The sequence below is a fragment of the Macrobrachium nipponense genome, chromosome 5 (assembly GCF_015104395.2).
Source record: "Macrobrachium nipponense isolate FS-2020 chromosome 5, ASM1510439v2, whole genome shotgun sequence".
Lineage (NCBI taxonomy): Eukaryota > Metazoa > Arthropoda > Malacostraca > Decapoda > Palaemonidae > Macrobrachium > Macrobrachium nipponense.
The window spans coordinates 30,599,212-30,623,176 of record NC_061107.1 but is presented as its reverse complement, the minus strand read 5'-3'; the positions used below and the strand labels follow the sequence as shown (position 1 = coordinate 30,623,176).

The window sequence follows — 23,965 nt, the reverse complement described above, 5'->3', positions numbered from 1 at the left end:
CCGACAGAATTTAAAAAACTTCCGACACACGCAGTGGTCGGCCAGGTGGTTAGTACCCATTCCCGCCGCTGGGAGGCGGGTATCAGGAACCATTCCCATTTTCTATTCATAATTTTTATTTCCACTGTCCCCTGAGGGGAGGTGGGTGGGTACTTGATTATATATATCTGCCAGGTAAGTATGAACAAACTTTATTGTATCATAACAATATCATTTTGTTCATGAAACTTACCTGTCAGATATATATAGAGCTGAATCCCACCGTTGGAGGTGGGAAGGGACAGAATAGAAGGATTTTGGGAAACAAATGCATGCAGATGATTTACATCTTGGTTCCACCTGTTAGCATAGCTGACTTCGTGATTACTGTCACCCAAGTCTGCTTCTGCTTTACTAGAGTTGCCAGCGAGGTAGAGACCTATAAAGCTGGTGCACTCCAGATGATCTGTCAACGGGGGTGGGCGTGACCACAATGTGACTAGACCATATTGGACATACCATGAGGGCTAAGAAGTAAAATAAATATATACAGTAGAGACCCGGTTCACGACCGTATTAGAACTCGACATAATCGGATTTCGCCACTAAATTTCCAATAAACTTTGTATCTGTTTTCAACCAAAAAACCAGTTTCCGACCCCCGACCATATGATGTTTGTAAACCAAAACTGTTTCCGCCAGCTGCCGCTAGTTGGCGTCATCCAGTGCTAACCAAATGTAGCATAATTTCATGTTTTTTAGCATAATTTGACCCAAGAATTGGAGCTTAGCATAATTTCTTTCACACTTAGGGTTCTAGTACAATTTTAGAATGTATTTTCACTAAAATTTTAAATAAAATGCAGAAAATTCCTCAATTTCATACACAGCTATAGTGAATGTATCTTCAAGTGAAATTGCCTCAAAAGCAGCACTAACAAATGAGTTAATTGCTAAGTTTGAACCCAACTAAGGAATGTTAAATTTTGTGAATATAAATAAATACCCACAGTGGCATGACAAACAATCAGTAAAGTGTTAATAATGTTTTTTCTTCATGAGTAAAGAATTACTTTTTTTCCTTTTTTAAGTTTTATTTTTTCAGTAATCAAAATTTTAATTATGGTCTGAAGTGATTTTACTACAATTTTCAAGTATTTATTCATTGTGTATGTGATCTATTAAAGAAAAAGTGTTTCAGTGGCATGATAATGATCAAGTAATAAGTACGTATGTTTTTCTTCTTGAGTAGAGACTGGTTTGTTTGTTTACCTTTTTTTTAGTTTTAATTTTTACCAGGAAATATCAGTAAATAACAAAATGTTATATTTGAAGTAATTTTCACACATTTTCAAGTATTCATTAATTGTTTATGTGACCTGTTAAAGAAAAATGGTTCTGAATGGAATGATAATGATGCAGTAATAAGTAAAACTTGTTGTTTTTCTTCACATTTGTATGTGTGATCTTCACACATTTGTCAAATAGTATAATAGTGATTGCATATCAAATAGTGTACTAGTTGATTGCGTATGTGATCTACTAAAGAAAAATGGTGTTTTATTAAGAGTTTCCTAACATCATCAAATATTAGTTATAATATTGTCTGTTCGTCACTTTTATCATTTCACCTAATATATAAATGTTTTAAATTTCCATTACATCGTTGTTTTAGCTCAAATGTATTAGAGAAATGAGATAATGATAGATTAATAGCATAATTCTGGCACAAAATTGCACCATATTTGGCATAAATTCTTGCTTGGACCGACTAGCATAATTTAGCAAAACGGTTGGTAACATTGGTGACGCCACTCAGTGACTCAGCATTGTTTAAAGTCGCAACTAATGTTTACAAACATTCAACATGTGTCGTGTCTTCTTGTACACCTTGCGCGCATTTCGTTTGCTTTTTCGGTGGTATCAACGTAGACATATTCTAAAACCATGCTCACACTTGAGACGCGCGTTTCAGTAGCAAATGCAATACGTATTTAAGTGTTAGGTTTGGAGTGAAGGCAATGTTACGTACGTAGGTTACATGTGCGGTTCAGTTTTTTTTAGCGAATGCAATCTTTAAGCTTTGTTAAGCTTCGGCCTAAAGAAGAAGTTAGTCATAGTTTGTATATCAGGAGAAGCTACTATGCCATATTAAGTGCGTAGTAATCAAGAAATTAAGAAGAATCTTTTATGTCGTACTGTAATACGTTAATGTTTACGTGTAAGATTTGGTAGTGAAACCAGTTACATACGTAACATGTTCGGTTCGGTAGCAACGCAATCTAAGCTTTTTAAGCGTGCCGGTAAAGAAGAGGTTAGCCTTAGGTTAACTCAGAATCCGCTACGGTATACATTAATTATAGAAATTAAGTAGATTCTTTTATGTCTACTGTAAAAAATACGTCATTGTTTACGTGTGAGATTTGGTAGTGAAACCACTGTCACATACGTAACGTGTGCCGTTCGGTAGCGAACGCAATCTTAATCTTTGTTAAGCTTGCTGGTAAAGAGGAGGTTAGCCTTAGCTTAATCAGAGAAGCCGCTATGGTATAGAATAATTATAGAAATTAAGAAGATTCTTTTATGTCTACTGTAAAAAGACGTCAATGTTTACGTATGAGGTCTGGTAGTGACACAGTTTACATATGCAACGCGTGCGCGGTAACGAACGCAATCTGTATGCTTCGTAAAAGCGTCCTCGTAAAAAAAAAAAAAAAAAAAAAAAAAAAAAAAAAAAAAAAAAAAAAAAAAGGTTAGCTTGATATTAAACTCAAGAGATGCTGGTACGTAATGGTATAGTGATTAAAGACATTGAGCAAGATTCTTTTACTTATGGTGTACGTATCTATGTACCATGCAGTACCATAATAATTGTCAAGGTCCAATAAGCTTGAAACCAGCCCTGATATTGGACAATTTGCCGTAAAAGACGCACCTTTTTTTATAAGGACATTTATGAAACAAAATCGTTAGTATCATAACATTACATTTACTGAAAGATAATTTTCAAGCAGATTTTGTATACAGTATTGCAGTAGACTCCGTAAAAGATTTACCATAAATTAATATCGAATGTAAATGTTTCTAGGCTTATAGCGAGATATGGTTTCTTTACTACCATAGTCCCGATATAAACCACCAGGGCTGAGCTATGGTTTGTTTACATCCTTAAATGCCGACTTACTGTAGGCAAATTTTTGCAAGTTTTTGATAAATATAGATTGGGTTTAATTTAATAGTTTATTAATTTACTGTAATAATTAGACTTGCTTTTCAATGCTTTTATTATGTTAGCAACACGTTTTATGCCTACCCACTACACTACGTTCTACTTACTATTTACCTAGGTAGCCTATGGAGCTTGGTCAACAATCAGTTGGACACAGGGTAGTTTTCTTTTATACTGTATATTACACATTTAAAATTATAAAATATACGTTTAACATGATATTTATTTAACTTTAACTTATTAGTTGTAATTTACATGTAATGTATTGTATAAAAAAGGCAAGGTTAGGTAATAACTGATGGTCAAGAACGGATTAATCCATTTTCAGTTATTTCTTATGGGAAAACTTGATTCAGTTCTCGAAATAATCGAATTTCGACGCTCCTTCTGGAACGAATTATCGTCGAGAACTGAGGCTCTACTGTATATAAATATATATATATAAATATATATATCACCACCTGACCAACCTAGCCAAAGGTTTAAGGTGTGTTAACTAAGGCTTAAGAGTTAAGAAGTCGCCGTTGTCGGCGACTAACTAAATTAAGAGCTCTTCCTAACAATTTTCTACAGGATAATGGGATGAGTGGTACTTCTTGCCCCCAAGATTGTGTCTGCAGACACGTATGGCCCTAGCGAGCAGCAGATCTCATATGCCATCTTCACATCTCGCAGGGAGTGTGAAGTGAACACAGAGTTGCTTCGCTAAAACATGGTACTCAGGATGTTGCTGAGTGCCATGCTCTGTTGAAATGCTTCCGAGGCCGCGCCCTCACCTCGTGAGCATTCAGATAAAAAGATTTCAAATCTTTGTGCAAACACATGAAGGAGCATTTTTGAAAGAACTCCTTAACACTAAAGCCAGGGTGTTCTTCGATATGGGCAAGTCTGGTCTTTTTCGGAACACTGCAGATTGCCCTGAATGACTTCGACTTTCTTGAGTTTTATGTAGATAAAACTTGAGAGACCCGACAGGGCACAGGACACTCTGGCTCCTGCCCACTAACTTGTGCCATCCTTGCTTCCAAGCTCCTGGCCCAAGGACAAAACGGGTTTCCATTCTTAGGCCACAACGGAAGGCTTAGAGAGCACACCGCCTTGTGTTCTCTAAAGCCAAAACTTGTGACGATGGCTTAAAATCTCACTAACCCTCTTTGTCGTATCTAGGGTGGTTAGAAGAAGGCCTTCCTGATCACATGCAAGAAGTTAACAGGTAGGAGAGGTTCGAATGCTTTGACATCAAGAACTTCAGACTACGTCTAAGTTCCATATTGAAAGCTTCGATCTGGACATGCACAGTCAGTCCGTCTGTACTAGTCAGGTGACCGACCAGTTGACCAGTCATACGAATCAAGGACAGCAAGGCTGTACCCTGAAGACCATAAGGCACTATTCTTCGCTGAAGGATGAGTGTCTGGACTGCCTGGGCGATTCAATCTAAGCAAACCTTGGGGGGTGTATCAACGCAACCCAACGTCGTCAGCGAATCAACTCCTGACTCGAGCTTCTGGTGCCAGGAGAAAGGAGCGAGGAGCAAAAAGGCGATTCAGTCCTGAAGGAAGAATGCCTGACAGTCCAACCTGGTCTCATGTTACACGATCATCGGGGGTGTATAAACGCAACCGACTTCGTCAACAAGAAACTCGGGGCTACTATATGTCGCCTGATCTCGCATGAGTGTCTGACTCCGAGAAAACAGGTGAGACAAAAAGTAGATGGTGAGCGAGTTTCGAGATTCCACAGAACTCAAAGATCGTGAAGGGCTTTGTTGTTTGACAGACGCAAATCTCTGAGCCCAAAGGCCGTCAACAACATATTTGCGTATTCTTTAATAGTTGTGACTGCCAGCTTATCCCATTCTTCAGACGGAAATGGAAGACGGTAATCTTATTCCTGTCAACATCTCGATAGTCTGAACGTAGTCAGACTCAGAGCGGAGAGGTTATAGGTACCTTTCGAGTTAGAGTAGACCGACTCTCTCGGAAAAGGTCCTTGGAAAGTGAACTAGGAAGGATGTGACCTCTGTAAATCTAGGATCCTGAAGGCCAACATGGGGCGATCAGCGTCATTGTCGCTCCCTGTGACGTCATAAATCCTCTTATTACATTTCCTAAGCGATTGAAAAAGGGGAAAAGAGACTAAACATCCATCGCCGTCAATATCATAGGATGGCGTTTAATGGTACCGATCCCGGATCGAGAGTAAGGGAGCAGAGAAGAAGCCTCTTCGTCCTCAACATATCGAAGAGAAGAATGAAAGGGTGTCCCTAAAGTCTCCACAACTCTCAACTTACTTCTAAAGAAAGATTCCACTCGGAAGTCAATAGTTGCTGCCGTCGATCGAGACGATTCATACGGACTTTTGCAAACCTGTAACGAACCTCTAGAGGATCGTTACATTCTACGCCTGCTGTTATAATAGGCTCTCTCTCGTAAACTCGAACAGGGACCGAGAGAAGATACTTCTTAAGATATGAGAGAGCTGTGGAATATCAGAGTTGATCTGGACCACTGGTTCCAAAAACTCGTTTCGAGGACTGGAGGGACGACCGAATTGCTATTACTTCTTTCAGATTGAGATCCAGGACATCTGAAAACCCCTATTCCACCAGATGTCCGGCACTTCTTTCTATCACCTCAGGTGATAGACGCTGAGAGATGTTCAGAATCATTCCTAGATCTTGAATAATATTTCAGTTTCCCGGTAGGAAAAAACTGTGGAGGTCTGAATTGCAGTCTATTCGGGGAAACAAACTTCTTCAGGAAGGAAATGGTCCCCAGCAAGCTCATCCATTCCCTCCCCGAGTATGCTTACTTCCCTAATAAGGCTGCGCTTTGCCTAAGCAGGAGAGCATATAAAAGTGCAATGTTGCGGTAGACTCGTAGTTCTATACCGTGCGGTAACGAGCACCGAAAGGATTAAGAGATAACTCTGTTGAACATAGTAAGGCAAAACGAATGCAACGTTTATTCCTTCACGTAAGAAATCCCCTCAATCTTAGGCTAAAGTCCGTGATTGTAGGACAGGGATACAGTTAGTCAGTCAATCCCGCAGGAGAGACGTAACGCCAGCACAGAGATACGGTTAGTCAGTCAATCCCGCAGGAGAGAGAGACGTAACCTACCGCGCATGACAGCGCACGATCTGTTACTGGCTCGGTTGGACTGGAGGACAGACACAGCAGCAGCCAGCAGCTTACGAACGTCGTCTCTTAACTTTATGTCTGGGTTGCCAGCTACCCTATTCTACGAAGAAATAGGTCCGTTATTTTTTTAGCAGAAAGAGACTCTCAAGCTGGTATATTTAAGCGAAACAGAAGACGCTAAATATATAGATGTGTTTGTGTCGTCAGAACACTACCATACAACGGTAAAAGATAAATCAGAAACTCCTGGAAGGCTGCAGGGAGTAACGATTAAATGTCCTTAAAATAATAGACAATAGACCTCTCGGTTGCCATCCGAAGAGGTAACTACAGCAAGCGTATATGACTTGAACCAACCAGTAGTAAAATAATGCAAGGCAAAATATGATATTATATCACAAAGTTTGTTCATACTTACCTGGCAGACATACATATAGCTGAATTCGGAAATACAGCTACATACATATCTGACAGGCAAATTTCATGAACAAAACTTAGAGAATCGAAGCATACAGCTCAAGCTTCTTATGTTATTGGACATAAGCGTTCATTGACGTAGTCTACAAGTCTATTTCTTGTACGAGTCTGCGAATGACGAATGAGAGCTCTTCCGAATCTTGTCAATAAGAGCTTATTCGCTTACGCAATATCAAGTTAATGAGATGTTTGTCAATGAGAACTAACCCATTTACGGGACAAAGAGATATTTTGTCAATGAGGGGATACCCACTTACTTGACAAAACGATAGTATATTGTCAATGGGGGAAAGTCACTGAATTGACAAAACGTAATCCAGGAAGTCTAGCATTTTATTTTTCCGATTCCCGTCTCAAACGAGGAAGGGGCAAGAATCCTGTTAAGAGACTGGGCTTACGGCAGGTAGAACGACGATGTTCAATTCGGCAGCGTAGTCCCGACTAGAAACTAACAAAATCTATCATCTGAAAAACCCTTTCAGATGGGCTAAAATGCTTGCAAAATTATCCTGGGAAGAGGAAGAAACTCTCCAACCAGCTTCCTCTCCCGTATCACAACTAATGCCTGCTAAAGCTTAAAATTTATTGGCAGTATGGCAAAGGAAGTCCTGTCTTGCGCTTTCCTGAAGAGCGTCCTTTTGATGAGTGCCTTTGCAAGAATCCTACTGAACGTTGCCGAGAGTCCTGACGTGCAGGACGTCGAGCCTTTACATAACCCGTAACTGCCTTATCGCAGTCTTGACTGCGGTAGAGAAAACGAGATCTTCCCTTGAGCTTTCCTTAACTCCATCCACCTTTGCGAAAAGCAATATAATATTGACAGAGACCTCTTGAATTCACGAAACCCGAGGTCTTGCTGGGTTTCGAAGACGAAGTTATCTGTTCACTTTAAGCTTCCTCTGAAGCACTGCTTACTTCACATTCTTGAGGCTCAAATCTTAAACAAGAGCTTGAAGAGTTCAACAGAAACGTTCAGCCAGGAGACAAACCTGGCGTGCGCTGGCACGCGCTCGGCGTCCACTGGCGAGGACGCTCGGCGTCCATCTGAGCGTCCCATTCAAGCCGAGCGTCAAAAGAAGCGTGCAGAAAAGCGTCACGCTCCTGACAGGCGTCAAAACAAGCGAGAGAAACTGCCTTCTTTTTCATATTTCTCGGTGGAAAGACGTACACGTGAACAGCGGACGTTCGCCTTCTTACTTCTCACTGAAACGCATAACGAGAGAGAGGGGACGTGAAGCGTCCTCTTCTATAAAGCTTCTATTTAGAGGGCGCGAGTCCTTCCGAGAGCTCCAACCCCTGCACGGGGAGGACGCCTCGGAGGACGAGAAGCAATCCTTCGAGATTCGTGCACGTGCACGATCTTCCGCAGCCTGGGAAGAGTCAACAGGTCCTACCGAAGGGACGCCAGATCGATGTGGGTTCCCCGTAACCCTCCTTCGGCTTTCGACATGCCCTCTCCCTGGTCCTGGGAGTCCGACAGAGGTCCAGGCCTAGAGGCGTTATGGGGCAGATCGACGTCCCTGACTTCCTCCTGACGAGAGAGAGGACGTGAAGCGTCCTCTTCTCTAAAGCTTGTTAGAGGGCGCAAGTCCTTCCGAGAGCTCCAACCCTTGCGCGGGGAGGACGCCTCGGAGGACGAGAAGCAATCCTTCAGGATACGTGCACGCACTTTGGCAGTCTGGGGATTTTCATCAGAAACTGCCGAAGGCACGCCAGATCGGTGGGGGTTCCTCGTAACCCTCCTTCGGCTTTCGACATGCTCTCTCCCCGGGTCCTGGGAGTCAAGCAGAGGTCCCGGCCTAGAGGCGAAATAAGGCCAATCTGACGCACCCTCCACTACACAAGGGGCACTGTCACTGCACTTAGCCACTTCACTATTGCTCTCTAAAGCAAGCACTTTCGATTCTAAGTTACGAATCGAAAGAGTATAAGAGAAAGGGCAATAACCTCTACAGACACTGTTTTAGGGCCCGAAGGCAACATTACAGGGTTAGGAGTAACAATAACAGAAGTAGCACTCTTCACAACAATGAAGGAGAGCGATCACCTCTCGCAGACATATTCATAACCCATAGGCCATACTACGTATAGGGTTAGGCAAAATAAAGTCTACAGGAAGGTTAGCAGGTTCACTACCCTGACTTTTGTTTACTGATTAATTGCGTACATACGAATCATACTTTTTCCTTACGGAATTAGACATGTTTACTGATTAATTGCGTACATACGAATCATACGTCTTCCTTACGGAATTAGACAAAGTCTCACACTCCTTACATGACAAATCTCAACAAAGAAGCAAGACCCATACCCCTCGTGCATACCAAGTGCGGATCTACCGAAGCTTTCGGTAGCCACACCCTATCTTTGCAGACAACACCCTCTGAAACTAGCCTAACTAGATTCAGATATCTTATGCAAAAATGAATCAAATTCAAATCAAAGATAGCGTATGCCTAGCCACAAATCCAAGTAAATAAATTAAAAGACAATTAGGATACTTAGCGGCAATGAAGTTTCCAAAATCCTAAGCCGGAGGTACTGAAAACAGGTGTTCTCAGCACCGGCGACAGAAAAATTATGAATAGAAAATGGGAATGGTTCCTGATACCCGCCTCCCAGCGGCGGGAATGGGTACTAACCACCTGGCCGACCACTGCGTGTGTCGGAAGTTTTTTAAATTCTGTCGGACTTCAGAAAATACAGCTATATATCTGACAGGTAATTTTCATGAACAAAACTTACTTTTAATGCTTTGGGTGCATTGAAAACTATGTAAACTGCATTCTTATTGCATTTTTCATCAAAAAACAAAAATACCTTCAAATATTGATTATTTTGCATTTTTGGTCATATTTCATCTGCCAGAGCAGCGCTGTAGGCGTTGTATCCCTAGAAATAATTTCTGATGAATATAATTGAAAAGCACCTTGACCTCGGAACGTCGTAAGCCGAACCCGTCGTAACCCGGGGACTGCATGTACTTACGTTACTTGCTCTCACACTCCTATCAACTACTCACTCTGCCATTCATCTCAGCCCTTCTAAAACTGCCTCCCTATAGCTCTTACACTCTAGTATACCCTCAGCTACTTCAGTCCTAACACTAAACACTTCTACGCTTTAATAAAACTATCTAATTCATAATCCTCTACTATTTCTAAAATGTCGTTCCATGTCAACCTTTCATTCCTCCATCTCATTTTCTCCTTACGTTTTGGATTTATACTCTGTAAACGCTCTCTGGTACAGTGGCCAACAACTTTTGCACTTTCATTCCTCCATCTCATTTTCTCCTTACGTTTTGGATTTATACTTTTTAAACGCTCTCTGGTACAGTGACCAACAACTTTTGCACTAACTCCTCATTCATTTATCCCTTCGTTCCAAAACTTTTTCCTAGATAATGTTTCCAACCTGCACACACACATCGACGATGACTCGCCAACATTCATTCTTGCCTCTTCAAAATCAGCCTTCCTCCTATATCCAATGTTACTCTTTATCCTCTTTATCCATCAAGAAGTTACCTAACTCTCTTGCCCAGACTCTTTGTTATCCCCATACTTAGCCTCAAAATACTTTTATTCCTTAAAAAAAAGTCCCCTAAAACCCTACTACAATATTCCTTGTATTGTGCACATCGGGGTACCTCTCTCATATACACAGCCTTTTGTACTTCCTGCTCACTCTCACTTTCACTACCTCCACTCTGATCCCTCTTAACCTCTTCCGATTAAAACTAATCAACTTCCATACTAACATCCATGCTCTTGATTACACTCTTCTTACCCTTCTTTCTACCTACCTGTCCCCACTCATTATCTAAATCACTCTCATTCCGTCCCTTACTCTCTCTCGAGAGCCCAATGATCAGGTGTGCAGAACCTCCAATGAGTTCAGGATTCTCACAACTCCCTCCAAGTGCGAGTCTGTCCTAATGTTAAGACCGAAGGTTTGTTCAGCATATGAACAAATGACATTTTTCATTAATTTGTATTTTTCCTAGTTAACAAACCTCATGTCTTACAACTGAATGCCCACCTCTACCCACCCCTCTTCTTCTTTCCCAACATTATCTCTACATTAAGGGGTTGGTTGCCTGATGCGCCTTCTCCACTGTCTTCTATCAAAGGCATCATCCTCCACCAAACCTCTTCTCTCCATATCTTCCTTCACTTTATCTTGCCATCTAATTGTCTGTTTCCCTCGATCTTCTTCCTCTAACAGGTTCCTCCCAGGCCCTCTTCACTCCCTCCTCATCATCCATCTTCAACACATGCCCATTCATAATTTTCCAATCTCTCAAGCAGCGATATTCCCATAATACACCTCAGCATTCTCATTTCTGTTCTCTCAAGCTTTACTTCTTTTCTTCTTAGAACCCATGTTTCTGCTCCATACATTAACACTGGTCTTGTCACTGTTATATATCTCCATATACCTCCACCCACCCCTATCATGTCTTATTCTGGGTTGGAAGGAAGTGGAAGAATTTCAGCAGGATTCTGGGGATGGATGGCTGTAGTAGTTCAGGGGAGCCGATTCCCATCACCAAGCGTTGAACCAGACAGCAGAATTCCTCATCCCATTGGCAAGGACTCTTCTACTACTGGATCATTTGCCAGTCTACCTTGTGATGGACAACAACTCTGTTCATAACTCAAAAGTGGTCAGTGAATGGTTTGCTGAACAGAAAAATGTTAATGTATGGACTGGCTGGCAAAATCTCTCGCCTTCAATCCATTTGAAAATCTTTGGGGACAAATGGTAAGGGAATGGGATCCTGGGACAAAAACCAAACCTGCCCTGATCAAATTGTCTATCAGCCTGGGAATCACCAAGACCAAAAAGAGGGATGAATAATTATTGTCAATGTTAGTACACACATTCAATGCCAAATTTGATAAAGCTGTGACTGACAATGATGGAGGTCTTCAATATTTTTTTTCTTTTTCATAAAACTCATTCAGATAAAGTGTATTTCTAAAGCTATAATAAAAAAAGGGAAATGTATTTACAGTTATACTAAAGGAATGTTAGTTTAAATTATACCTTAGGAAATTTTATGTCAAACATTTTTTTTCACTTAATGTGCTATACACATAAGGCAAATTAAATTATTTTAACTGTTGTTGACCAACAGTTTTTGATGCATGATACAGTCAAACCATGGATTTTGTATGATTCAGCTTTCATAGACTTTTTCCAATGAAATTTTGACTTTGGTTTTGTACATATAGGCAGTGTCTGGTTATCGGCAGGGGTTTTGTTCCCAGGGGTGTGCCGATAAGTGAAAACCACCAATAACCAAAATCCGGCAATTTATGGTGCCATAATGGCGCTTATGCCGAAAACTAGTTATGGCGCCATAAGCACCCTTATGGCACCATAAGGCATCTTATGGCGCCGATAACCAGAACTCGACCCGTTATGGCCCCATAAATCACTAAATTTAATAAAACCAGATCGCCATTAACAGAGACTGCCGATAACCAGGAACTGCCTGTATCCCTAGATTTCTACACCCAGAAACACTCCTTCCAGGACCCACCTTGTGACTAGGCATTCGGTAGGTCTCATATCAAGTGTCCAAACAAAGCATCCCGTGTTCTCTCATGAAACACTACCTTTATTTCTCTGTGAATGAGCAACTCGCGTGTTAGTACAACAGTCCTGATTATCAGCGGACTTGGTTATCGGCTATCCGGATGAGGCTAGTCTGGCACCATATGGGTGCTTATGGCGCCAATAACCATTTATCGGTGCCTTAAATTGCCAAGTTTTGGTTAATGGTGGTTTTAAGGGCCCGTAGAAGGTTGCAACATCGCGCCAACCTAGGTGAAGGCCGTTCGTCAGAAAGTGATGAGGGGTGGTTGGAGGACCCCCACCCCACCTAACATGTACCCATTCATGGCAGCACCTGGACTGACCGTACCTGTTCCCCTCACTGCACTGGGGTTCATTCAGCTGTTCCCGACACGGAAATTGCTGGAATACCTGGTTGCAGAGACGACGGATTACACTCAGTACTGCCGTGAAGAACTGCGGACGACGTTGTCATATCACTGGCGGGACTGCAACCTCACGGACATGGCGCATTTTTTCGGGCTCCACATTATTTTTGGAATGATGCCTGCTGCAGACGTCAGGCAATATTGGAGGAAATAAACTAACACCAAAACCACCTTCCTCTCATAGTAAGTAAATTTATATACAGACTGCTTAATCATGAATATCACTATGCAAGTGCAGTTACCATGACCAACAAGTAAACTGGGGACAGCCAAGTTGACCAAAAAACAGAATCAAACCTTACACAGTTGAGCAGCAGCAATGATACTCAACATCAACAAAACTTCTTTAAGCATTTTCTCTCATACATCAATTAATTCTGCTTTGCACTGCATAGCCGTCTAGAAGGCCTGTTTATTATGAATAAAAAAAAAAATAGTAGTATTCACCGGTCCCAATAATTTTAGAACCAAATTTGACTCCATACACTAACCTCAATCATCAGAATGAGATTACTTTCAATCCAACTTATAACTTATTTTGCCTGCTTTGTCACAAAATTTTTATGAGAATTATAAAAAAAAAGAGCTGATACTTGCAGGAAATGAATTTTGAAGTAGCCATGTTTTTGTATCAGTAGTATAGCCATCAGAACCTGTTTTCAGATCAGGTTTATTTTTATTTTTTATACCTTTGGCAGCAAGCACAGAAAACCAACCTCATTCATTGTTAAAACATTTAAAGCCAAGAATGTGAGACTGCAAAAATTCTAATGTTTAAGAAAAATATTATGTCAAGAGTTCTAACCTCACTACCAACAAGGAATTTCAAATTATGAAATACTTTCACAAATACTACATATAATAGTCAAGTCCTGTGACCTTCAAGTCAAACTTACTTTGCAGGAGTAAATGGGGTTTTTGTAAATCTTAGGAGGCAGCTGTCCACTCCAGGTGCAAGTAGCATCACACATCACTGTAAGGTTAGGAATACAGATTAAGTTTGAGCAATAGCAATTTTAGTGAAAGCTTCCAATATATAAATTAAGAGACAGTATACACTCGCATATTATCTGACTTTAAAAGCTCTAATTTTGAAACCAATTTTAAGGTGGTTACATCATATACAATATAAAATTAGCATATTATGAATCTTTTCCATATATCTTTTAAAAAGTTATGCTTAACTTCACTGTATCCAATAATATTGTACATAGTGTTCTCTTATTACTATTGTACAGTAAAATACAATAAGCAATCATGCAAAATTTGAATTGTTTAGGTTTTCATGAAACAACGATACCATTCAGGAATTTTTGTTTAAGCATCAATTTCCACTTAAAGATAACCAGTTAAGTTTCATCCCTTCTGCCAAACACTTCAAAAATAAAAGAGTAAAATGCATTCTTTCAAACGCATTAGTTTTGATTAAAAACTTCTCTCTCCAATTTTATTTACGGTAGAGTTTAATGGGACATCGAAGTTTAGGTGAGTTTCATCAATGTTGCCGATTCATAATTTATAGTCATTAGCAGCTTGAACATCACTAGTTTTCTCAGCTGAATTTCTCAGCTTCAATTCTGCATTATATTTCCTAGCTGATCTTTTCTCCTTAGCAAGTAAGAGGTATACAGTACAGTACTGCTAAAATGTATCAATCCTATTCTTCTTAACGCCATCTATAACAAATAACATCATAGTATGCTACCATACAATAGTTGAAATGTAAGCAAAACGGCTGTTATCTCTAATTCGGTTCATAACAAAACAGCTGTTTCTCATTTGGTTCTTTATGGCTATAGGCATTTACACAAAAAGTTGATCTCTCAAATAAGGACCTCGCATGATACAAGAGATACACAAGATTTTTTATGCTTGAAAATTTGGGGGTAGCACGATACATGAGATAGTGTTACAAGATTATATACAGTATTAAAAAAAATTATTTACTGCTATCATAAAAATAATATCTATTGCCACAGTGGCAATTTTAAACACATGTACTACGTACAGAAAACATGTGTAAATAATAAGCAGCTCATCATCATTAAAAAAAATGACAAGCTAAGGAAATGATACTAGCATATAATTTCTAGCTGCAACATTAGCTACAGTACTCAAGATATTAGGCCTAAGTTGAATTTTAAAGGAACAGAAAAGTTATGAAGAAATTTTGTCAGTCCATTAGGCTGCTTACACCATGTAAAAAAAGACGGAAACCATAGATACTTGACAAGGAGAGAGCGCTCAAGTCACTTGTTCGGAGGTTTAATAAGCGGCTGTATATATTTTTTGGTCAGCACTCCCATCACAATTTTTGCCTACCACATATTTTATTCTTCCCTACGACCTTAATATGGGTCAAGACAGTGATTTTCAAGACAGTGATTTGAGTCAACAGACAATAACAGAGATATGTGCATTGAAGCAATCTGGCCTTAAAACAAAGCAGATATAGGATCAATGGGTGTGAGGCGGCGTTCAGTTTGACACTTGGTTGCCAGATTTAATAAAGGTGGCAATAATGAAATTCTGTCTCAGAAAAAGCGCCCTGGTGCAGTACGGTTCCCAATTACGTAAGAATTTGGTCGATCCACAGTACCTTTTGGGAGGAATTTCCTCTACCCATCCTCTGGCAAGTTAACCTTCAAACTCCTCTATCTCATCCTCCGTGAAGAGTTGTTCTGCAAAAGGAAGGCTTTGTGAACCATGACGTAACAAACGCATGTGGCGGAGCCTTCCGTCTTACCCAATGGCTGAGCAGGAAATCTCTCTCTCATAACCACCACATATACTTGAAGACAATAGATTTGATATATTTTTTGACGCGTGACTTGCAGACTTTGAACGGCTTCGCAGATACAGGAATACCTATTTTTGAGAACTAGCGACCGCATAAAAGGGGAATCGCACAACACGAGCACACATTTCGGGACCATGCTGTATGCCTATGAAGACCTCTGATCAAAGTTTGACTGTTCTTAAGCATCAATTACTTTCTTTTGACACTTAAAACAGTTAAACTTTAATCAGAAGTCTTCTTAGGCATGCCAGGGAACTTTTTCTGACAGAATGTCATGGTTGCCACCTTCGTTAAATTTGACAACCCATCGTCAAATTGAACACCTCACACCCAGCTGATCCAATATCTGCTTTGTTTTAAGGTCAGATTGCTTCAACACACATCTCTACTACCTGTTGACTCAAATCACCATCTTGGCCCATATTAAGGTCAAAGGGGGCAATACAGTGATAAGTGGTAGGCAAAAATTGCAGTGGGAGCACTGAACAAAAAATATATACAAGCTCTTATTAAAACCTCAAAACGCGTGACTGAGAGCTCTCTCATTGTCGAGTGTCTAAGCTCCACCCCTTTCTTAACGTGGCGTAAGCAGCCTAATGCACTGACGAAATATCTTCCCAACTTTTCCGTTCCTTCAAAATTCGACAAGACATTAGGCCTCTTGAAACTCAGCAGCCTAATATCTTGTCAAGTACTGCATTTACAACAGTTCTAGAATAACAAACAAGGGGAAAGGAGAAGCAACTGAAAGTTGCATGTAGACATGAACTGGAACTCTGTTCATAGGCAAGTTATACCTCACTTAGATTTTAACATTGGGATATAGTTAAAAGTGGATCACCTTCACTAGCTCTCACACCTTAAGATTTTCAGAAATATGATAACTTCTGCACTTTTCTTTCCGGTCACCCTGGCCCCCACCATATCAAATGGTATTATGTATCTACCAGTACGGATATGGTATTATGTATCTACCAGTGCGTATTAAAGTATAAACTTCACATTTTTCAGGTTTGTAATTTGGTCATAAATTATGTTTGGCAGGATTACCTATCATACACTATTACACTTAATAAACTGATGATGAATCAGTAAACAGCAATAAACAAAGAGGTCATTCCAATTGACAGTGTGCTTTTGTTTTTTTGTATCGTACGTAGTTTTATGTTGCATGGAACCAGAGGTTATTCAGTAATGGGACCAACAGCTTTATGAGACTTCCGAACCACGTCGAGAGAGAACTTCTATCACCAGAAATACACATCTCTCACAAACTCAATGGAATGCAAGAGTCGAACTCGCGGTCATTGAGGTGGTACGCCAACACCATACCAACCACGCCCTGAGGTGCTCTGACATTGCGCTTTTAAACGTAGAGCTTTCAAGAAAATAATCTCTGCTTCTTTCAGTCTGTGTAAAAACACAGTCACTACTTCACTCGTCATAAAATGTTACTTTGTTTATTGCTTTTCCTGACTGATATGGATGCATCATATCAATGGCATATGGTAGGTGCTTGGTAGGCATGCACTTTTTTAATTTTGTTGGTAAGCTTTTTAGCTATTAGGGGAAATGTATATGTCACTGATTTCTTTTCATTTTTATTGGCTGATGGGCACATGCATCATAAACATATCTTTCATCATTTGTCATCCTCTTTGTAAAGTCATGCATGATCAGTCACTTGTTTGAATTATTTGTGGTGTTTGTGATAAGCAATGCATTCCCCCAAGCACAAGGCTTTGTTGCAGTGTCTACCTAACAGAATACAGTAAGCGAGCCAGTTATCTATTGGTGAAACAAACTACATTAGTTTACTTAAACCTATAGCTATACATTATATGTATCCATTGTGTGCTCCTCTGAATAAAAGACTATTGTTGATATGTGGGCAAAAAATCACAATGATGTGTACATTTCTACTAATAGCAAGAGCTTACAAAAAACACTATCACCAAGCACCTACCATACACTATTAAACTGATGATGTACCGGTATCAATCATTAGAAAAGTAATGAACAAGAGAACCATTCATGACATGTTAAGTGATGTGCTTTCACTTTGTGTTCAAGTGAGAGATAAAGATTGCTACTGGCCTAAAAGCACAATGTCACTTGTCACGACATAATGTCCACTTACTTATTGCTCTTCACTGGCTGATATGGATACAGTGGACCCCCCTTCTTCACATTCTTGAGATTTGCACTCTCACATTCACGGATTTCTCTATGGACCGTATATATCCATTATTCGTGGAAAATTTGCATATTCACATTATTTTCCAATGATAAATATCCACAAATTACTGTATTTTCATATCAATTTCATGATTAAATGCACTTTTTGTAATAAAGTACTAAAAAAAAACAGGTACAGTGGTACCTCAGGATACGAAATTAATCCGTCCGAGGTGGCCTTTGTAACCCAAGTTTTTCGTATCTTGAACCACATTTTACATGTAAATTGCCTAATTTGTTCCAAGCCCTACAAAAACACCCCAGTAAATTTTAGAAAAAAGCTAAATTGACCAATAAACAATGAAATACAACAATTTGGACCATTCAATACCTAACTTAAACTACATATACAGGCAGTCCCCGGGTTACGACGGGGGTTCCGTTCTTGAGACCCGTCGTAAGCCGGAACGACGCTTGGAAATATGTCTTAAACTAATAAAAAGTTATAAAAACCTTACTTGTAATCCTTTGGTTACACTACTGTTTCCTGTAGTATTATGTACAACCTGGAGTTATTTTCATAAAAGAATGCTGGTTCTTGAAGGTAAAAACTATTGTAATCCTCTGGTGACACTACATTCTTGAAGTTTTATGTACAACCTGGAGTGATTTTGCAAAATCTTGAGGGCTACAAGAACAGCTGATTACTATTTACGTATCATATAGACTAATTAAAGTAAATGTATCTTTAAATAGGCTTATATATTAGTATCAACAAAACATTTCCTGCCATGAGTCAGAGGCTGTTTAATGAAACTAACACTTCTCTGTCCTATCTGTTCAGAAAATAAACGTTACGTCAATCCCCGAGACCATTGTTGCCAAAGCGTCTCTCTCTCTCTCTCTCTCTCTCTCTGATCAAATTACATTGGAAACTTGACATACGATTGCCCTAATATACGAATGTTTGAGATACAACAGAAAATTTGCGAAAATACAAGCTTTGATATACAACGAAATATTTGAGATACGATTTTGCGATGAGTGTTAGTTGTATAGGCGACCGATAAATGGCGTTCAGTCTGTTTGTTTGTTGGTGCTGCATGTTAACACGTCGTTGTTTAGTTAGTTGTATTTGCGCCTATTTTTCGTGTTATTTTGTCTATTTTATTATTAACCATGGGTCTCAAAGCTAAAGACAAAGCAGGTGATAAGAAAAAACCCAAGAAAATGATTTCGATGGAAGCAAAACATGAAATTATAGCAAAGCATGAATGTGGCGTTCGTATCGTCGATTTGGCAAACGAGTATGGTCGAAATCTTCTACAATATCCACGATCATCAAGCAGAAGGAAGCTATAAAAACCCCCGAAACCATTGTTGCCAAAGCGTCTCTCTCTCTCTCTCTCTGATCAAATTACGTACTGGATAATGTCTCTCTTTGGATACTTCGATTTTGCCAAATATTGAGGGCTACAAGAACAGTTGATTACTATTTACATATCATATAGACTAATTAAAGTAAACGTATCTTTAAATAGGCTTATATTATAGTATCAACAAAACATTTACTGGCATGAGTCAGAGGCCGTTTTATAACGAAACGAACACTTCTCTGTCCTTAACTCGGAGCGTCGGAAGATCGCCCTCTCTCTCTCTCTCTCTCTCTATCTCTCTCTCTCTCTCTCTCTCTCTCTCTCTCACTCTCTCTCTCTGATCAAATTACTGGATAATGTCTCTCTTTGGATACTTGGAATTTGCGTTGTAATCTAACCAGAAACTTCGTTTTGTTATTATTACTGGAAACAAGCAATGATTTTTTCATTATTTGCGCTTTTGGACTGTTATATGTAAACTAGTATGTATTCATTCGCTCGGAAACTAGTTCCGCATATGAGGCGTCACTAAAAAACATAGAAAAATACAACATAAAAAGTGTCGAAAATCATCATAATCTCAAAATTTTTGTTGTAATCTAACCAGAAACTTATTTTTATTAATATACTGTGCTAAACTATAAAGGATTTTTATCATAGTATGCGTTTTTTAAAAGCGTCGTTAACTCGGAGCGTCGGAAGCGTCAGCGTCGTAACCTCGGAACAAGCGTCGTAACCCAGGACGGATTTTTCCATTGAATATTTAAGAAAAAGCGTCGTAACCTCGGAACGTCGTAAGCCGGAACCGTCGTAACCCGGGGACCGCCTGTATACTATTAATATGTACTACATATCTGTTAATAAAGTGTATTTTTACTTTTTTTTTCTTTTTTTTCTTTTTTTACAAAATTTCCATTTCTTCACCACTGAATGGATGCAAGTCCGTTTACGGAATTTATCAAACCACCCCCGAGAAGCCTTGAAGTCTGGGGTTGCCGTTGATGTCCTTTCTCCTCCGTTGTCTTCGGCCTGGGCAATCAAACCGCCGAAAATAGCGCTGGCCTTCTGGCAGATTGCCGTCTCTGTTATCGTATCGCCAGCGATTTCTTTGTCCTCGATCCATAGAAGAAGCAGCCTCTCCATCTCATCATGCACATGGCTCCTCTTGTTGGACAAAATAAGTCACGCCCTTGGAAGGTGTAGCTCCTTTGATGGCTTCCTTCTGCCTAAGGATGGTGCCTATCGTCGACGGATTTCATCCGTATTCCTTAGCGATCACACAACTGCATGCCAGCTTCATACTTCTTGATAATCTCCATTTTTGTCTCCATAGAAAGCATCCTCTTCTTTCCGTGAACTTCAGCAACTTTCTTGGGATGCATGACTATACTGCACGTATTTAAGTTATGTAGTATACTAATTAAGTTCTCACAACACGATAAAGTAGTACAATGAAATCACTAACACGAATATACGCTAACAAACTAAATGTGAACGAACGAATTCCGCGTGCATACAAAAACGCTAGTGCGAAGCAATGGCTGAAGAAGAACGCCTTTATGTAAAGCACGATGGGAGAGATGCTGACCAATAGGAGAGCAGGATCTTATGGCGGTGACTAGCATCAGGAACCAATGGGAGAGCGGGAGGATGATGGCGAGTCTACTCAATAGGCGGCGCACGAGTTTTAAAATGGTTTTCGGCGGTCCGGGTGAATCTCGGGACTTTACAGCAACCACCTTTTGTAACCTGAATTATTTTTTATGTAGAGCCAAAATAATCTTCGTATTTGCTTTCATAACTTGAATTTTTCGTAAGTTGAGACTTTCGTATGTTGAGGTACCACTGTACTAAAAGTATTTTTAGAAGGTTTTGCTCAAGTTTGAACTAAGCAGTTTTAAGTGATTTTATAGGGGTTCTAACTATTCATGGATTCTAGCTATTCGGGGGTGTGAGAGAATGTGGTATGCAATCTTGTGATATGCATGTGAAACTTTTAATGAAAAATTAATAGTTATCTCAAATGTTATTATTGCAGAAATTACACTACCACTGAAGTTTCCAAAAGGTTACCTGGAAGATAAAGGTTGCCCTTCGAGCAACCATAACTCGATGTTTACATTTTCTCAGCTGGGATCACATAAATAAAAGTTAATTTTATTGATTTAGAATTTTCCTCAAATAAGCTATTTAGTATAAAGATATGCCAATAATATATACAGTAAAAATGGTTTTATTACCATTACTATCAGTTTATTTCAATGTGAATCTTCAGGTTAAGCTATACACCAAGGCAGAGGTCAGCCTATTGTTACACATCTTAGAATTCAAGGTTTGATTTTTAGAATTGTACTATAAGACGAACCCCAATTCTTAGGGATGAATCTTAGGATTTAAAGGTCGTCTTATACACAGAAATCGTAAGTCAAAGACAGTCTCAACTCAAACTGAATGCCTTCAGCATGCTCAAACCAGCAATCATCCAGCAATGTGCCATGTTGGAACAACAAAAGGATGAATAGGTTAGTTCTGAAAGTAAAAGGGCTCAAGGCGGGCCTTTGAAAGTATAGCCTACATCAGGGCTCAAGATAGATCTGTGCAAGTATAGCCTACACAACAGGTATAGCCAGAAAAAAAAAAAAAAAAGACAAAAAAAGCATTTACGGTAGTAGTTGTAACAAAATGATGTGCAATACAAAGGAAGAACACTCTGCCTACATTGAATTTTATTAGGGATTCAAGTAGTTTAGACAACCGAATCTAATATAGGCTAGCCTAGGTTAACACTTAAACGCCTATTGAACATATTATACGTCGACAAAAATAGTCTGTTGGGTGCTTAATTGACATATGATACGTCAACGCAAAAAAGTTATTTTCAATATTCGAGGAAATATAATTATAGGCCTACTTGGCGAAAAATTTTGAATCACGTGCCTTGAGGGATGCTGGGAGTTCACGGATCAAGCTCTTATTTTGTTTACAAGTGTTACCCAGGCGCGCATGAGCGAATTTTTTTCTTCTTGCACTAAAAAGCACCAGCGACACATCTCAGAAATTATTTCTTTCTTCTTGCACTAAAAAGCATGAGAGACATCTCAAATATTATTTCGTCATATTGATGTAATTTTTGCACCATTTTTTATTAGACGTTACATAGTTTTCTATATGAAAATGTACGCAATTTCATGTAGAATATAACAATGAACAACCCATGGTTGTAGCTTTTATCAGTTTTGAAATATTTTCATATAAATAACAAGTGCCAAAATCTCAACCTTTGGTCAACTTTGACTCTACCAAAATGGTCAAAAAAGGCAATTATAAACTCACACACTTACATTATAGTAATATTCAATCATTTACCTTTATTTTGCAACAAATTGGAAGTCTCTGGCACAATATTTCGATTTATGGTGAATTTTTAAAAAAACTTTTTCCTTACGTCCGTGCGGTAACTGCCAAAAAAATCGGAAAGTCTTTCGTCCGATTGTCGTAATGTTTGCAGAGTTTTATATTAGCCGTTACATAAAGTTTTAACATATGAAAATATGTGCAATTTCATGTAGAATACAACAAATAACAACCCATGGTTGTAGCTTTTATCAGTTTTGAAATATATAAATAACGATAAGTGCCAAAATTTCAACCTTTGGTCAACTTTGACTCTACCAAAATGGTCGAAAATAGCAATTATAAGCTAAAACTCTTACATTCTAGTAATATTCAATCATTTACCTTCTTTTTGCAACAAATTGGAAGTCTCTGGCACAATCTTTTGATTTATGGTGAATTTTTTTTAAAAAGCTTTTTCCTTACGTCCGCGCAGTAACTGCCGAAAAAAAATTCTTTCGTCCGATTGTTGTAATGTTTGCATTGTTTTACATTAGCCGTTACATAAAGTTTTATATATGAAAATGTGCACAATTTCATGTAGAATATATACAACAAACCACCCATGGTTGTAGCTTTTCATCAGTTTTGATATATTTTCATATAATTCACAATAAGTGCCAAAATTTCAACTAACAGTCAACTTTGACTCGACTGAAATGGTCGAAAAACGTAATTGTTAGCTAAAACTCTTACATTCTAGTAATATTTAATAAATTACCTTCATTTTGCAACAAATTGGAAGTCTCTAGCACAATATTTTGATTTATGGTGAATTTTTTTTTTAAACTTTCTTTACGTCCGCTCGGTAACTGCCAAAAAAATTGGTAAGTCTTTCGTCCGATTGTAGTAATGTTTGCACCGTTTTATATTAGCAGTTACATAAAGTTTTATATATGAAAATGTGCGCAATTTCATGTAGAATACAACAAAAAATAACTCATGGTTGTAGCTTTTATCAGTGTTGAAATATTTTCATATAAATAACGATAAATAGCAAAGATTCGACCTTCGGTCAACTTTAACTAGACCGAAATGGTCGAAAACTGCAATTGTAAGCTTCAACACTTACAGTCTAGTAATATTCAATCAATTACCTTCATTTTGCAACAAACGGGAAGTCTCTAGCACAATATTTTCATTTATGTGATAATACTTTTTCGTTTTTCTGTTGCTTTGATCGTTTTACAATTTGTTATGTACCAGAATGATTGCAATTTAGTGTACAATACAACGGAAAAATTAACTCCGCTTCAACAGTTTTGCTCACAGCGCGATTTGTATACAATTATATAATTTTTTTCACGCTGTCATATTCCAATATTTATATATGATGATATTTTTTTCATTTATGATGGTTGCATACAACTT

General features: G+C 38.9%; 1 protein-coding gene across 1 annotated transcript in view; it reads right to left on the bottom strand.

Annotated features, from left to right (window-relative positions):
- LOC135215745 (cytoplasmic polyadenylation element-binding protein 1-like) overlaps window positions 1–23,965 on the bottom strand; it is an 82,184-nt gene that overhangs the window by 52,127 nt on the left and 6,092 nt on the right. Inside the window, exon 2 of the mRNA XM_064250700.1 lies at window positions 13,744–13,820. Within this exon, the coding sequence (XP_064106770.1) occupies window positions 13,744–13,820 (77 nt within the window). The remainder of the gene's footprint in view (window positions 1–13,743; window positions 13,821–23,965) is intronic.